The 16,328-nt window shown below is 33.3% G+C and overlaps 1 protein-coding gene across 4 annotated transcripts; it reads left to right on the forward strand.

Moving 5' to 3' along the window:
• The first annotated feature begins 487 nt into the window (after positions 1-487).
• Positions 488-6,671, forward strand: NHX3 (Na+/H+ (sodium hydrogen) exchanger 3). 4 transcript variants are annotated; one of them, XM_016325671.3, is made up of 14 exons: positions 488-892; positions 1,237-1,355; positions 1,585-1,682; positions 1,799-1,867; positions 2,455-2,501; positions 2,600-2,791; positions 3,634-3,680; positions 3,788-3,854; positions 4,917-5,017; positions 5,092-5,193; positions 5,377-5,524; positions 5,621-5,683; positions 5,794-5,877; positions 6,236-6,671. In XM_016325671.3, exons 1-14 carry the CDS (start codon positions 740-742, stop codon positions 6,521-6,523), a joined length of 1,578 nt encoding a protein of 525 aa, XP_016181157.1. In that variant the 5' UTR covers positions 488-739; the 3' UTR covers positions 6,524-6,671. The 4 variants fall into 4 exon arrangements, with proteins under 4 accessions (XP_016181157.1, XP_020972884.1, XP_016181230.1 ...); XM_021117225.2 differs by having other exon boundaries at positions 2,488-2,501; XM_016325744.3 differs by having other exon boundaries at positions 1,799-1,858.
• The last annotated feature ends 9,657 nt before the right edge of the window (positions 6,672-16,328 follow it).

The following is a 16,328-nucleotide window of genomic DNA, read 5'->3' on the forward strand; positions in this document are numbered from 1 at the left end:
GTAAAATACAGACATTTCTAATGAAAGACGAAAAATTACTCATGAAAAAACACAAATTCATCGTAATAATTAATTTCAGCTGATACTATAGTAGATTACTAAATAAATTTATTATAAAATTTATTAAAAATAAATTTATATTTGAATTTCAAATATGTTTTAATTCAATTTTAAATATTTTTTATTTTTTAAAATTTCAACTTTTTCTTGTGTTGAATATTAATTAAATATCGACAATTTTTTCAATCTAAAATTTAAAATACATAAAATAATTTTAAAAAAATAAGTTAATATTAGTTAAATAAGAGATATTATTTATATTTAAAAAAATCTAACGATTGTGTATGTTATGTGTCAGCTATAGGAGCTTATCATAATTATGAAAGGACACATGTTACCACATTTCATGCACTCTCTACTACGTGTTCTTCCTTCCTCTCACCGCCTCAACCTCTGAATAAGTAATCCATAACATGCATTCTTTCTTTGTTTGTTTCTGTTCTTCCCTCGTGAACAAACACTGCACTTATCAAAAAATAGTCCAGCAAAAACAATCAACCTAAATAAAATCTTTATAATAAGTCTTTGATTCTATCACACATATATAGCTTGCTACCCTTCTTGATTAGATATACGCAAACAAACAAGAAGAAAAAGCTAAGGCTGGTGTACGTGTATGTGTGTGTAATCATTATTATTACAATAACTTCTTCTAAGTTTGAGAAGAAAGCAAATAATAATGATAAATAATTTGTTGGTTAATTTTGCTCATGAACACAAGAAAGTGGTCCCAATATCACTGTTTGTTGCTGTTCTGTGCCTTTGCTTGGTCATTGGTCACTTGCTTGAAGAAAATCGATGGGTTAATGAGTCCATTGTAGCCATTTTACTTGTAAGCAAGCCACTTTCACTTCATCTCTGTTATTTCAATCTTCTACTTTTGTTCTATATTTTGTTATATGTATGCATGCAACATTTGTTGTTGTTAAAATCAATGAATATAACAAGCAAATGAAAAAACTACTGAATTTTGGGAGAAGTCTGATAAGAAATTAATCAGTAGTATGTGATGATGATCCTATATCATCTTATTTATTTACAAAACTAGTGCAAAGAAGAATGATTAATCACTATTTTATTTTCCCACTGAATTATGCATGTCATTACAAATTTACAAGAACAAGAAATAAAAAATTAATTTGTTCTATTTAGTGTCTGTAACATTCTCCTTGGTAGGGATGCATAGCTGGAAGCATACTCTTATTAGTCACCAAAGGAAAAAGTTCCCACATTCTTACCTTTGATGAAGAACTCTTCTTTATATATCTCCTTCCTCCCATAATCTTCAATGCTGGGTAAAATAAACTTCTCTCTGTTCTCTTTAATTTCTTGTATATATATTATATGATGAAACTCACATGCAGGTGGTGTCTTCAGGTGAAGTTGATAGTTGATAGTTGAGTTATTAATTATCAATTATCAACTTCGTATGAATTGCATGTGAGTTTTTACCATATTATATAGCACTTGATTAATTTCTTTGCTGCCAAAAGTTTTGATGTTTTGATCTTTCCCTTCAAACAGATTCCAGGTGAAAAAGAAACAATTCTTCCATAACTTCTTAACCATCATGATGTTTGGAGTGATTGGTGTTTTTATTTCGACTTCTATTATTACGGGCGGTAATGCAAATCTCTTAACTTTTTCTGTGAAATCTATAATAGCATTAGTATATTGGATCACCATGAAATTTTGTTTTGAAACTCACCTTCAAATGTTTTGTATTTGGTCCACCTAGGCAGTTGGTGGCTGTTTCCTAAGTTGAACTTCCTCGGCTTGAGTGCGCGGGATTACCTCGGTGAGATTGGTAAACTGAGAATTAGAGCTTTATTTTCTTATTTTACCATTTTTTTTTAATTTTAGAGAAGTTTTTCTATGTTTAAATGTGCCTCTAATAAGTAATAATATGTCCGGTAATGTTAGGGGAAAAAAAAAACAGCCAGAACTTATTTTATTTAGAATTAATGAATGATAAATAAAGTAAGTTCTGATTGCTTTTTGGCTAATTTTCTTTGGTTACCAAATATTTTCGAATATGCCTAACATTTAACAAGGAAAATTGGTCTTTTTGGGCGCTTTAATTAACGACTTAAAAAGAGATTAAGTCTAATTGGTTTTATTTTTATCTTTTTTTCTTACTTTTAATATTTTTTATTTTTAAAATTTCATGAAGAAAATTGATTTCACTATTTTTCTTCACGTAAACTGAAGATAAAATAGAAAATGAAAATAAAAAGCAGTCGGTTTGGTTCAATTTTTATTATAGGTGTTGTGTATATTGACACATTTGTTTGTAGGATATAAGATGCCTGTTATTGTTCCTTTAATCCTTATTATCATATTGTAATGATAATTAATTATTGGCTCACCTTAATTTAATTTAATTGAATTCAGCTATAGGAACAATTTTCTCATCAACAGACACAGTTTGTACACTGCAGGTTGGTTGAAATAACCCCCCAAGTTGGGGTCAAATGAACATTAATAAAAAGGACTAAAATGCAAATAGAGTGAAGTTAGAAAGTTGGTTGTGTTGTAGGTGCTGCATCAAGATGAAACTCCTTTACTATACAGCCTAGTGTTTGGGGAAGGAGTGGTAAATGATGCAACATCAGTTGTTCTCTTCAATGCTGTTCAAAAGCTTGATGTTTCCAGACTCAGTGGCAGGGCATTCCGCGTTCTCGGAGATTTCTTGTATCTCTTCTCATCAAGCACTGCTCTTGGAGTATTAGTAAGTTTCGGATGTTAATAAAATAGTTATATGATGACATGTAACATAATCATTTTGCAATGTGTTACTGTTTAATTAGCAGCAGAACCAATTTGTTTACTAATTTGAAACGTTTAACTTTGAGTATCAATTTGGTGAATACGTGATCTTTAAGGGGCATTTTGACTAATAATCCTAATAAGTTTTAGAAATGTGATTTCATACTATACAAAACTTAAGTGAGATTTAAAAAATTGAGTAAAGTTTGAGACTAGCAATTTTTATTTATGCTGATCAGCATTGTATATACTTTAGCACTATAAGATAGCGTTTGTTTTGAGATATTGGGACGGAAACTGTGAGACTGGGACTCAATATCATATTTGTTGGCCCTGGTATTAAAATTTCAGTTTCTGTTTTCAAAATTTTAGTATTTCAGTACTTTCAGGATATTGAAATTTTTGGAGATGGAACTGAAACTTTAATAACATTTTATACCTAAAATACTACTCTATTAGAGCTTTATCTTTATTTCAGTCTCAGTCTTCCACTTTACAACAAATACAATATTGAGACTTATTTTAGTTTCTATCTCTCAATCTCAGTCTCTCAGCTCCGTCTCTCTTCCAAACGCTAACTAAGTATATTGGACTTTCTTTTGACATCAGTAAGTTTGTTGGCTAACTGCGGTAAAAAAAACATTGCTAGAGAAAGTCTTGTATGAAAATTACACTTTACAAAATTAATTAGGAGAGTCCATTTTCATTTCTGGTAAGTTTCATTTTTTATTAAACTAGCTTAGTAGCTTTTACATGTACTTAATAGTTTTGATGGACAAATTAAATAATCGGATTATTCCACAGACCGGACTTCTCACAGCATATATCTTGAAAGGCTTAAGTTTTGGAAGGTATGTATGTATGTATGTATGTATGTTTTACAAGAATGGTGTGAGATTGGAATATCAAAGTTCAGTGATTGCATACACAATAAATTTGCCTCTGCATATGCCTGCAGACATTCAAGTGTTCGCGAAATTTCATTGATGATGTTAATGGCATACCTATCTTACATGTTGGCCGAGGTATTTGAAGTTCATGCAATGCTATTATTGTTTTCTGTAGAATAATATATGCAGGCCATTTACCTTAGGCATTAAATTAAATTATCTTATAATTAATCTATTAGAGTGAAAGATAGTACAGAGCAGAATTGAAGTACACATTTAATTTCTTCTTTATGTTGGTTCATCACTATAGACAATAAACATTAAAACAACTATAGCTCAATGTTTTAAAGAATTCATAAAGTTGACTATTTTAGAATTTTTAGCACTCAACTCGACTGGTTTGACCAAATTTGACCAGATCATTATACATTGCATAGATATAAACATAGGTATAGAAAAATAAATTAAAAAGGAAAAAATATGTTGGTTACAAAGTGTATCCATATTATATGGATATAGAGTAGAATTAAAGTATACTAAATTGAGCCAATGAGTTATAGCTCAAATGGCATAGTCTCCCCATACTCAATTAAGAGGTTGCGGGTTCAAGTCTCATATCTTTGGTAAAAAAAAAAAGTATACTAAATTGTGTATAAATATATTTATTTAACTTATTTTCAATGTGTATTTTGTATTCCAAATATGTATTTTATACTAGTGGCTGATTTTAGTATATATCTAATACGATTAGAATAAAATAGATGTAACAATAATTTTCTCCTCATTTGATTTTTCCTGCTTTTTTCTTTTGGAGTGAGAGATATTTTAACAAAACCTTGTATTTTTTATTTTTTGGTTACATTCGTGGCAATGAGATTCTTTTGACCTGCATACCAATCTAGTTTCATAGTGTAGATACAGTGAACTTGGGAGTGATTTTCTTTTATTAACATCCATGTTATTATTATAACTCATAGGTAATGTTAGAGAAACAGTATTTAAAGTTAGAATATATAACATAACATTCATAATTTCATATACATAACATCAGTAATTAAATCTAAAATTGCACAATATTCTAGCGATAATTAATGAATGATAATTAATGAATGCTAAATAAGGTAACTTTTGGCTAATTGGGCCGATTTTTTATTGTTCCCTAAACATTAATTGTAATTCTATTAACTTCTTATGCAGCTACTTGAATTAAGTGGAATCCTCACTGTTTTCTTTTGTGGGATACTAATGTCACATTATGCATGGCATAACGTAACTGAAATTTCAAGAATCACAACCAGGTATCAATTAATCATTTCAAGATTCAGAGCCTTCAAGTATACAGATTCAATACATGTGTTCCTCTCCTATACAGGCATGTGTTTGCGACAATATCGTTTATTGCAGAAACTTTCATATTTCTTTACGTGGGAATGGATGCACTTGACATTGAAAAGTGGAGGATGACCAAATTAAGGTGCTAGTCCCTAAGAAAATGCTTTTTTTCTTTGGTTAATTTAGATATTGAGTAGATATTGCATGAATTAGATCATGTGATAATATTATATAGTATATTGCTTCAATTAAATTTCACACTCCTTTTTTTGTCAAAATAAATAAACCACATAGGCACATACTAATGATGATTCTCTTACTGCAGTTCCGGAAGTTTGATGGGAATTTACGGTTGCTTAATCTTACTGATATTAGTTGGGCGTGCTGCATTCGTCTTCCCGCTCTCGGCTTTTGCCAATTCCATGATGAGTAGGCGCGCCGGGAGCGGGTCAAGTATCACATTCAAACATCAGGTCATTTAACTAACATGTTTAGTATATTGTTTCCAATTTCTCATGATGTTCTAGTTAAAGGATTATTTGTTATTTTCTTAATCTTGGTTATTCCAGATAATTATTTGGTGGGCTGGTCTAATGAGGGGAGCAGTCTCAATTGCTCTTGCTTTCAAACAGGTACATACATGCATGAAATTTTAATAAATTTTGACATTATAATTAAAAAGAAATTGTTGTCCAATGACCAAGAATACAATTGGATTATTGTCTCCTTTTTATTTATGCAGTTCACATTCTCTGGTGTTACCTCTGATCCCGTGAATGCAACTATGATTACCAACACCATTATTGTTGTTCTTTTCACCACATTAGTAAGTTGACTATTACTCTATTTAATAGTAAATCTTTTTCAACGCTGTTGAATAGAATTGTTTGTTCATGTGCATATTTTCTAATTATTTTAGGTGTACACAAAAGACCAGTCACAAAATCAGTCATCCGTATAGAGTATATATTGGAATATAAAATAACATTAAAAATGAGTTAAACAACACATATATTTATACATAAATTGATTTGATGATTGATTTTTTGTATGCATATAACATTCTACGTTAACACACGACCATAGATTGTTCATATTTCGGCAAATTCGACGATCATTTAGAAGGTACCACAGAATTTCCCCAAATGATTTAGAGAATTGATATTTTGATAATATCCTTGCAGGTGTTTGGTTTTCTAACAAAACCACTGATTAGATATATGCTTCCCCACAACAATGGAACAAGAAGAAACACAAACCATGAAGCAGGAGGGACACCTGGTGAGGACTTGAACTTGCCTTTGTTGTCTTTTGAAGAGTCAGCAGCAACAAACATAAGCCGTGCAAAGGAAAGTCTTTCCATGTTCATAGGGTCTCCAGTATACACCATACATCACTATTGGAGAAAGTTTGATGATGCATACATGAGGCCTCTCTTTGGTGGACCTCACCATAACAGGTCGCGGTGCTAGTCAAATACTATGTCATATATAAAATAATTTAGTCAAATATATTAAATTATTTAATAATTTTCAGTTATTATTTTATGTCCCTGCATGAACAGTCCTTTAAAGCAATGAAACTAGTGAGCATCTTTAACATTGATTTTCATTTGAGAAATGAATATATTAATTTAAAATTAGTATTATCACCCCTTTTTTTAAACAGAGATCAAGCCAAATGTAGAAGCCAACTTCTTATTGTTGTACAATAAAATAACCTTGTTTAATTTCATGTTCTTTAACATCTCTCCCATAACCTTTTTTATATCATTGGATGTGAAAGTATCTTCAACTACCAAAACATGCACTTTCTTGTCTATCCCAATGTAACTACGACCATGTGTAGTTGTCACTTTCCTTTCGAGGATCAGATGGCATCCTAAAATCTAAACTGAGAAATCTAATTCTAATGAGTTTATGGTTGATTTTTTTTTTGTTTAAGTTAAAAGCGAGATTCGAATTCGAGAATTTTAGATGGGAAGACCGAATTTTAGATGGGAAGACTATGTTATATGTTATTTATGTTATATGTTATTTGAATTATAGTTCATTGATAATTTATAATTGATTTTAATAAAGTAAAATTTTTAAACATAATAAAGTTCAGTTTAATATAAATCGAGTTTAATATAAATCGAGCTGAATTTCATGTGTTTTGAGTGTTTCGACTAATTTATTCTTATTATAGTGATACTTAAATTTTTTTATATTGTGTTTGACATATTTTATGTCAGTAATTTTACTTAATTAATTACTTAATTTTATTTATTCGGCAAAACTGGAAAATCAATTAATTATTTTCTAGTAAAATTTTTTTATCTATTATTATTTAGTTAAAATATAAAATATTAATTAAATATAATAAATATACATTAAAAAGTGTTATATATAATTTTTAGTTATAAATATTAAAATTTTATAACTTATATATGTTAATATTTTTATTATTGTATTATTTAGTTTAATGTATGTTACATAAGATTTTACTATTTTTTATTTTTTAATTTTTCACATCAATTAACAAATATTTTTTTAGGTAAGTTTAAATTTGTCATATTTTTTTATTAAATACATTCAAATATATAATGATTATAAAATTAATTCATAATTTTACATTATTTTTTTGTGCTTTTTATTTTAAGACTTGGTTTTTGATTCTTCATCTTCATCATAATCGTTTTTCAAGTTTTTTCAAGAAGCCATGAGTCCCTTCTTCTTTCTCCTTTTCGGCTTCTCCGCCTTCTTTAGTTTAGGGCAATCAGATTTGAAGTGCCTGGTTTCTTTGCAGTTGTAGCAAATCACTTTGCTGAAATTCATTTTCCTTGAGCTGCTTCCTCTGTTTTTCTCCTTTAACTTCACTATTTTCCTGAATTTCTTAGCAAACAAAACAAAATCATTTTTAGATGAGTTATCACTGGATTCATCATTCAGAGGGTTAGTAACAGATTTGAGGGCTATTCCTTTTCTTTTTGAATCTTTTTCAAATATGTGTTTTTAAAGGCAAGTAAATTTTCTTTCAAATCATCATATGTCATAGAATCAAGACCCCTACTCTCAGATATTACTATTGCCTTAGTTTTTCACTCTTTTGTGAGACTTCTCAAAATTCTCCTCACAAGCATAGATTCAGGATATGTGATCCCCATAGCATCCAAGCCATTGATGATGATGTTGAACCTTTCAAACAGTTCATCTATCGATTCTCCTTCCTTCATTGAGAACATTTTATATTCTCTATTTAGCATGTATATTATGGTTTTCTTTACTAGGGTGTGCCTTTATGAGTGATTTGAAGTTTGTCCCATATTTCCTTTGCCGTTGTGCATCTTGATATCCGTCGATATTCCTCGAAACTGATTGCACAGTTGAGCAAGTTGATAGCTTTGGCGTTGAGCTCCACCTTTTTTCTGTCTTCTTCAGTTCAACTGGCTTCACCCTTAAGAGAGACCACACCATCAGCTCCTGTAGTGGTTGGAAATTGAGGACCTTCTAGAATTATCTTCCACTGTAATCTACTGATTGGACAAAAATCTTCATTCTTTCCTTCCAATAAGTGTAGTTCTTTCCATTAAAGAGTGGAGGTCTGTTGCTTGACTGCCCTTTTGTCAGAGTGTAGGCCACCAGATTTGAGCCACTGTTTTCTGTCATCAGGATCTTTTCTCCAAGCTGAAAAACTTGATCTCTTTGAGACTTTGCTCTGATACTAATTGATGGTAATCAGTGGCTAAGAGAAGGGGTGTTGAATCTTAGCCCCTTTTTGTACTTTAATACTTGCTGCCTTTCAAATTAGCTTCAGGAGATTTTTCTGCGTTTTGTCTCATAACCAGACACGAGACATTTTTTTTTGTCTCGTACCCAGTCAAGAGATATTTTTTAATTTTATCTCCTTAGCAACAGAAACTGAAATAGAGTAGAAGAGAAAGAGAGAACCACACCAAGAAGTATCTTGGTTCAGCTGATAAGTGCAATGCAGCCTACGTCCAGTCTCCATCACAACAATGATGGAATTTCACTATAATCAAACAGATTACAAACGCCAATTCTTCCCTAGGAACTACCCTTCCTATCCAGGACAAGTCCAGAGTCTATCCCCAATCCTGAACTTGACTTGGTCACCTACCAAGCTTTCAACTGCTAAGTGCTAACCCAACTTGCAAGAAAATTTCTACAGAATCATGATACACAACTCATAGATGTACAAAGGACCTCTAAGGCACCTATGGCTTTTTCTTTAATTTTGTACACTCTGTCTTTTTTCACTCACTGACTTTTTTTTACAAACCTCACACTGTTTGCCTTTTTCACCATGAGATTCAAACAGACAAAACTAAAGAAAATGCAAAATAAAACACATTGAAGGAGAAGAACTTCTGTTAGCTTGGGTAGCAATGAGAACTCTGTGCTTTCTTCCCTTGTCTCAAGCCTTGACTGTTCACCCTTATTATAGAAGGGGAAGTCTCCAAGGTTGAAACGGTTCAACCGAGCCAATTTTTTCTTCTTCAACACCAAAAAATCAGTTCGGACAGAGAGAAGAGAGAGAGAACCGAAAGCTAAAACCAACATGCAATTATCTCTCTCTCATCCATTTTCTTCAAGCTTCATCAATCTAAGCCTTCCATCTTGACTTGGTCCCCAAGAAGGATTTCTGACTCTTGATGAATGCTTGATCTTTGACAACTCTATCTGCTCCACTTTTGCTTCCTCCTCCACGTAGCTACAGTAGCTACCTTCTGTGATGGATGAACAAAAAGTAGAAACGAGCCATACCACAGGGATCTTCTTCTCTGACCGAATTGGATTGCTACCATTTTTAGGTATGAAGATCTTGAGACTTCTTCACCACATCTTACCTTTAGTGGTAAAGATCTCAATCACGCCATACTGTAGATCTTCTTTTTGCAAGGGCCATCATCACCTTGGCCGCTTGCTTCTTCATAGCTTCTATTTTTCTTCCTCTGATAGCTTGCTTCTACTAGCTTCTTTCCTGTCAGTGAAGTGATCAAAAACTAGAGAGAGAAGAAAGAGAAGAAAGAGAAAACTTTGGAAGTAAAGAAAGAAATTAAAATCAATTAAAGTCAATTAAAACCCACTTCCATCCCCTATGCCTAGTAACTTGTAACTCATTAAAGGCAATCAAATCAATTTCAACTTTCTCTTTCCTGTTACCAATGCTTGCATTAAATTCAAGTTAATTAAATTTGAATTCCATCAAAGAGGGGAGTGGGTGACCGAACCAAACATGCACTACTCCTTCCTTCTTTCTTTTCAATTCGAACCAAGCCTTGTTGGTCTTGCAACAAAGATTTAATTGGGCTTGCTCAAGAATTTTCTGGCCCATCTAACATAGTAATAATTCAGCCATTCTTCAAATAGAATTTTGTACAAGGCTGGATATTACATTGGGTTTTGATGTGATTTTTCGGCCCAACAAAAATCTGCAAATTAACAAAATTATTAATCAGCTAATTTTGAATTAAAATTTAATTTAATAATTTTGTAATTAATTATTGTTAACAATGTTTGATCATCATCATATTTCAAGCTTTTCAAACTCAACAATCTCCCCCTTGATGACAAACATTATTAAAAATTGAATTAAGAAAAAGGTAAAGATTAAGAGTACTCCCTTGAAGATTTTTGGATCCTCCCCTTTCTATTTGTCACATAACTCCCCCTTGATATGTGCCATTTTTATCAGTGGAAGCATTACTCGTAACAAGCTTTATACACTCCAAAATGTATTCAACATATGATACAAAAGAATGTTGAACATTTTGATTTTTGAGCATATGTATTAAGATAAATAAAACCTGATTTGTTATCTTCTAAACAGTTTTTCTGTTCACAATAAATAACCATAAAGTATGCCTGAGTACAAATTACATTGCAACCAAGCCTCAGCATACTTTAACTCAACATGTTTTAAACAGATAATTCCTATAAGAAAATATTTGCTGTCAAAACATTTGATCAAACAAAAATTATCTAGCAACATACAGTTCATCCAACATATCAGATCAGTTATTGGCAAAAGGTATCAGAACATGATAATGCAGAAATCGGATCACATAACCTCCTTTAACCATAAAAACAGAGCATGAACTAATCATCAGAGAATAAAAAATAGAAATTTAGAGCACATATTTCCAACAGGTTTCAGCCCTATTTCTTTTTCTTTTAAATCCTTCCCCTTTTGTCATCAAGGAGCTAAGGACTTGCAAAACAGATGAAAGAAGCATGCCAAAATAATAGATTAATAACCAAAGCAAAAAGGATCCAAATTATCCAAGTATAGTCAACCAACAAAAAAAACAGTACTCAATCCAAAAAGAGCAGTAAACTAGAAATTGTTCAAAAAAATGGGCAGCAATAAGCCTAACAATTAGGCATCAGACAGATTCACATCAGAGTCAGAGAGATTATTATCTTTGTCGGAGGGAGCCATATCCTTTTCAAAGCTTTGGAGAAGCAGATTGATCCTTTCATTACATTTGTTCCAAGCTTGTTCATTTTGGTAAGCCTGCTTACGAGCTTCTTTGTAAGAATGTGCCATCAGTTTGGACATATGTGAAAGCTCATTTACAACGTCCTTGAGTGACTCAGCAAGCTTAGATGGCTCAGAAGGACGACTTTCAAGATCACTGTCAAATGACATGGCTGGCATTGAGCTTTTTTCTTTGTTTCCTTTCCCGGTTCCAGAAACTCCGCCTCCTTTGATGGTAGACACCCTGTTTCTTACAGGCTCATTTATTAAATCAACATGAAAATGTTCAAAGATACATGTGAGAAAAATACCATAAGGCAGATTTGCCTTCTTATCACTACGCACACAGTCCCACATGTGACGCACCATTAAATAAGTAAATGAAATAGATGAAGAAGTAAGAATAGCAAAGAGAACTAGGGTATCGCAAACTGTTACTCTCTGATAAGAACCGCTCTATGGCATTAGAATGTGGTTGATAATTCGGTGAAGCAGAGCTCTCACTGGCCCGAGAGCTTTGTAAGTCAGCACAGTCCCATCCAATGCAGAGAAATTTTCACAGACTTGAGTCAGAGCAATCTGATAAGAAATTCCAACTTGAGAATCCCACTTTCCTGACATATATGCTGTGGCTCCTTCATCAGTATACCCTAAGGCAGCGCTAATAGTCTCTCTGTTCAGAGTCAAACATCTAATCTAATAATATACAATTTCATCATAATTCAACATAGGGTTCACTAAATTGGAAATTCACCAAGGTTTAAGATCTTCTTACCTTACCCACGGACTAATGGAACAACACCCAAAAAGCCAAGTGACGCCTGTGCGTCGGCCACGCGTATGCATGGGTGCGTTTTATGCCCCACGCACAAAACCAGCACAACTTTCGGGAATTTTGACTGGACAATTGATTTATCTCATCGACGCGTACGCGTTGGCCAGGCGCACGCGTGGGTAGTGAACATTTGAAAACAACGCGTGCGCGTCGGCCACGTATACGCGTGGGAGTGCGTTCTGCCAAAAATTTTACTAAGTTAAAAAGTTGCAGAATTCACAGTTTCAAACCCCAATCTTTCGACGGGCATAACTTCTCCGTTTCAAATAATTTTTCACCCGTTCTTGGAACGACATAAACATCCCGGAACTTCGAGGTATTTGTCCAAATTTCGGACGAAACGGATGGAGGACACCCCAGGAAAGATTTTTTTGTCTTTGAAACATTACGAAAACACAGCGCTTTAGACTTCTCCACATTAATCTTTATCCCATAAGCTTTACAAAAACTTTTCAATACTGCCATCATATTTTGAACTTGTTGTTTCTCTGCTTTACAGAAGAAGTAAATTATCAGCGAATATTAAATGAAAAATTCTTGGATCCCCTCTAGAAATAGCAACTGGCTTTCACCTCCCATAACAACTTGATGGTTAATCATGCAGGACAGTCTCTCCATACACAACATGAATATATGGTGACATAGGATCTCCTTGTCCAAGACTCTCTCTGGGAGCAAAATTGTCCAATCTATCACCATTGCAAAGAATAGACAAAGAGGATGAAGTGACCTAGCTCATAATCAAGTTGACTGTAGGACTAGGAAACCCGAATTTCATGAGGGTCTACTTTAGAAACCTCCAATCAACTCTGTCATACACTTTCTCCAAATCAATGTTAAATGCTAGATTTCCTTTGTTTGTCTTATTCCTTTTCATGAAATGAAGTATCTCTTGCGCTATAATAATGTTGTCCGGTGCTCCCCTTCCAGTAATAAATTCCCTTGAAAGGGCCAACAGTATTCGTGAGATGAGGCAGAGTCTGTTGACTAGAACTTTAGTGATAACCTTGTATACCACATTACAGAGACTGATAAGTCTAAATTCCTTCATCGATATCGATGAATCCACCTTGAAAATTAGAACCAGAAGAGTCTCTATCATTCTGGAATCAATTGTACCCCCAGAAAAAGTTTTCCTAACTTTTTTATATATATGCTAATTGTAATAACGTGATTCATTTTATTAATTTAGGCAACATAACTTGATGCTCAAAAAAATAAAATCGGAGATTGGGTGAAGTCTGATTAGGTAGGGAGAAGAATTGAAGGTAATGCGAGGAAATTTTACAATAAATCAAAAATAGCAAGCTCAATTTCGCCTCAGCCAAAGAAGAAACCATCTCCTTCTTGGCTTATGAAAAGCTTATCAAAACTCAGCATGTTAAATTAGGGGAAAAAACCAAGAACTCATAAAGCAGCAAAATAGGGGCAATTGTGGAGGCTTCAAATGATGGTACTAATGATTCATACACATCAAACTGATGTAAATGAAAATATTATAATTGCTACCATGGCTGTTAAAAAAGGAAAGATCTCTAGGCTGAAGCAAATGGCAAGAAAAGGAGGTAATAACATAAAGCAAGCTGGAGAAAAAAGGAAGAATGTCGTCAAGGAGAATAATGATCAGCAGAAAAAGATCTGGCTTGGTATTAATCAGATGTTAGAAGATCAAGTGGAGGGTGTCAACCTTCAATTGGCACTCAAGGAGATATGAGACTACAGTTTGAAAAGACCTCTAACAGTCTAGAATTTAAAAGGGAGGTCAAGATCTCACTTTTCCTAGCTTGGTTTCTTTTGCGAAACTAAAAACCAAGCTTACTAGGTGGAGAGAAAAATAAGTATAACTGTATTTAATAATTGGTTTATTGTGGATCCTGAGGGTACGGCGGGAGGTTTGGCATTAGCTTGGAGGGAAGGCGTGACAGTGTAGTTTGTGCAATCGGATCGGTTATTTATTACCGCAAGAATTACTGATCAGGACCTTAATGAGCGTTGGGGTTTGATAAAAGTGCACCTAAGTACCAACGAACAGGTTCGGTTACTGCAATTTTCACAATTATAGTTGGTTATCCAATAATTCATAGGAAAGGTGATGGTCGTTGGAGATTTTAATACCATTACTTTGCAATCCTAAAAGTTGGAAGGTACTAATAAATCCGAATCCTCTATCACTGCATTTCAAAACTTTATTAATGATGGGAATCTCGTGGACATAGGGATAGAGGAAGACCTTTTACTTGGTCAAATAGGCGTTACGGGTATAATTTGGTTCAGGAAAGATTGGATAGGGCCCTTATCGGAACTGATTGGCTGTTAGTGTACGCTAATCTGGTGGTTCTTAGGCTTTCTGAGTTAGGTTCAGATCATGCCCCACTTCTGATAGATTTTAATCGGAGCTTAGAGAGATCTAAGAGAAGATTTATATTCCAAGAGAAATGGTGTTTAAAACACGAGGTCCGGCAAATTATTTGTGATACTTGGAAAGAAGAAATTCCAGGCTCCCTAATGTTATTCTGGCGCAAAAGTTAAAAAGGTGTAGATACCACCTTGTTCAATGGTAAATGGAGGGCACTTACAAGTCACAACTCTAAAAAAGATATTTAGAAGTTAAATAGTCAAACAAAAAATTTGAGATAAGCGGGAATTTTTGTTGCAGAGGATATGCTGGAGCTAGAGCGAAAATTAGAAAGAGCTTGTCATGATGAAGAGATGTATTGGAATACGAAGTCTAGGGATAAATGGCTTCAAGAAGGGGACCGAAACACTCAATTCTTCCATCAAAAGTTCAGAAACAAGATGAGAATAAACAAAATTTAGAAATTGGAGTCTCAATGGTGAAACAGCTACTACTAATTCAGAAATTGCAGGAGTGGCTGAAGGGTATTTTAAGGAGATTTTCTCTTCCACTTGCCAAACTGATCCGGAGCCTTATTTCACTAACTTTGAGCCAAAAGTTACAGCTTTCATGAACCGTAGGTTGCGAAGACCAATTACTATAGAGGAAGTTTAGAGAGCTACTTTTAATGTGCACACTCAGAGTGCTCCAACAGAAGATGGTATGATAACCAAGTTTTTCTAGTACTACTAGGAGTTATTAGTGGTGTATTTCATGCAGTTCGTAGCTTCTTTGCAGGTGAAGACTTCTTTAAAGCTTTAGTCATACTCATATTTGTCTTATACCTAAAGTTTCAAATGTTAGCAATATGACTCTGGTAAGACTTGTTAGCCTCTCTACAGTGGTTTATAAAATTATTTCTAGAGTTTGGTTTTAAGACTTCAAGGTTTATTGACAAATTTAGGTGAGTCTTAATCAGAATGCATTTATCAAAGGCCGCTCGATCTCAGATAATATTTTTATTGTACATGAATATATCTACTATCTTAAAAATAGGATGCAAGAGATTGAGTCTGAAATGGCTATGAAATTAGATATGAACAAGGCTTACGATATGGTGGAATGACACTTTTTCTGGTTTATGTTGTCTAAAGTTGGTTTTGGTGGTACTTTGATTACTCGGATTTGAAAATTGGTCAGAATTGTTTCTTATTTTATTATTGTGGAAGGTCAACCGTATGCTTTCTTCAAACCAAATAGAGGTATTTATCAAGGAGGTCCTCTATCTCCGTATCATTTTCTATTTTATGCAGAAGTCTCTCTTTCTTACTATACTAGGCAGAACAAAATAGTCTGATTCAAGGTATTCAAGTGTCAAGGAGATGTCCTAGAGTCAACCACTTACTATATGCAAATGATTTGATCCTTTTTGTAAAACCTATATGGATTCGTGTGAGAACATTTTGGAACTCTTACATACATACGAGGGTTTAAGCAGACAAAAGGTAATTCTCAACAACTCCTTAGTCTTTGTTAACTGCAACACTCTGGATTTACTCAGAAATCAGTGGGCAACAATATTAAACATTAATCATAATATGGATAAATATTTGAGTTTTTC

This window comes from Arachis ipaensis, chromosome B1 (genome assembly GCF_059453495.1).
Source record: "Arachis ipaensis isolate K30076 ecotype BB chromosome B1, ASM5945349v1, whole genome shotgun sequence".
In the NCBI taxonomy this organism is placed as follows: domain Eukaryota; kingdom Viridiplantae; phylum Streptophyta; class Magnoliopsida; order Fabales; family Fabaceae; genus Arachis; species Arachis ipaensis.

Bases quoted from the DNA above. Each gene is read 5' to 3' on its own strand.
- NHX3 (XM_016325671.3), top strand. From the start codon at position 740: ATGATAAATAATTTGTTGGTTAATTTTGCTCATGAACACAAGAAAGTG. The intron at 893-1,236 runs GTAAGCAAGCCA...TCTCCTTGGTAG, and splicing joins CCATTGTAGCCATTTTACTT to GGATGCATAGCTGGAAGCAT. The intron at 1,356-1,584 runs GTAAAATAAACT...CCCTTCAAACAG, and splicing joins CCCATAATCTTCAATGCTGG to ATTCCAGGTGAAAAAGAAAC.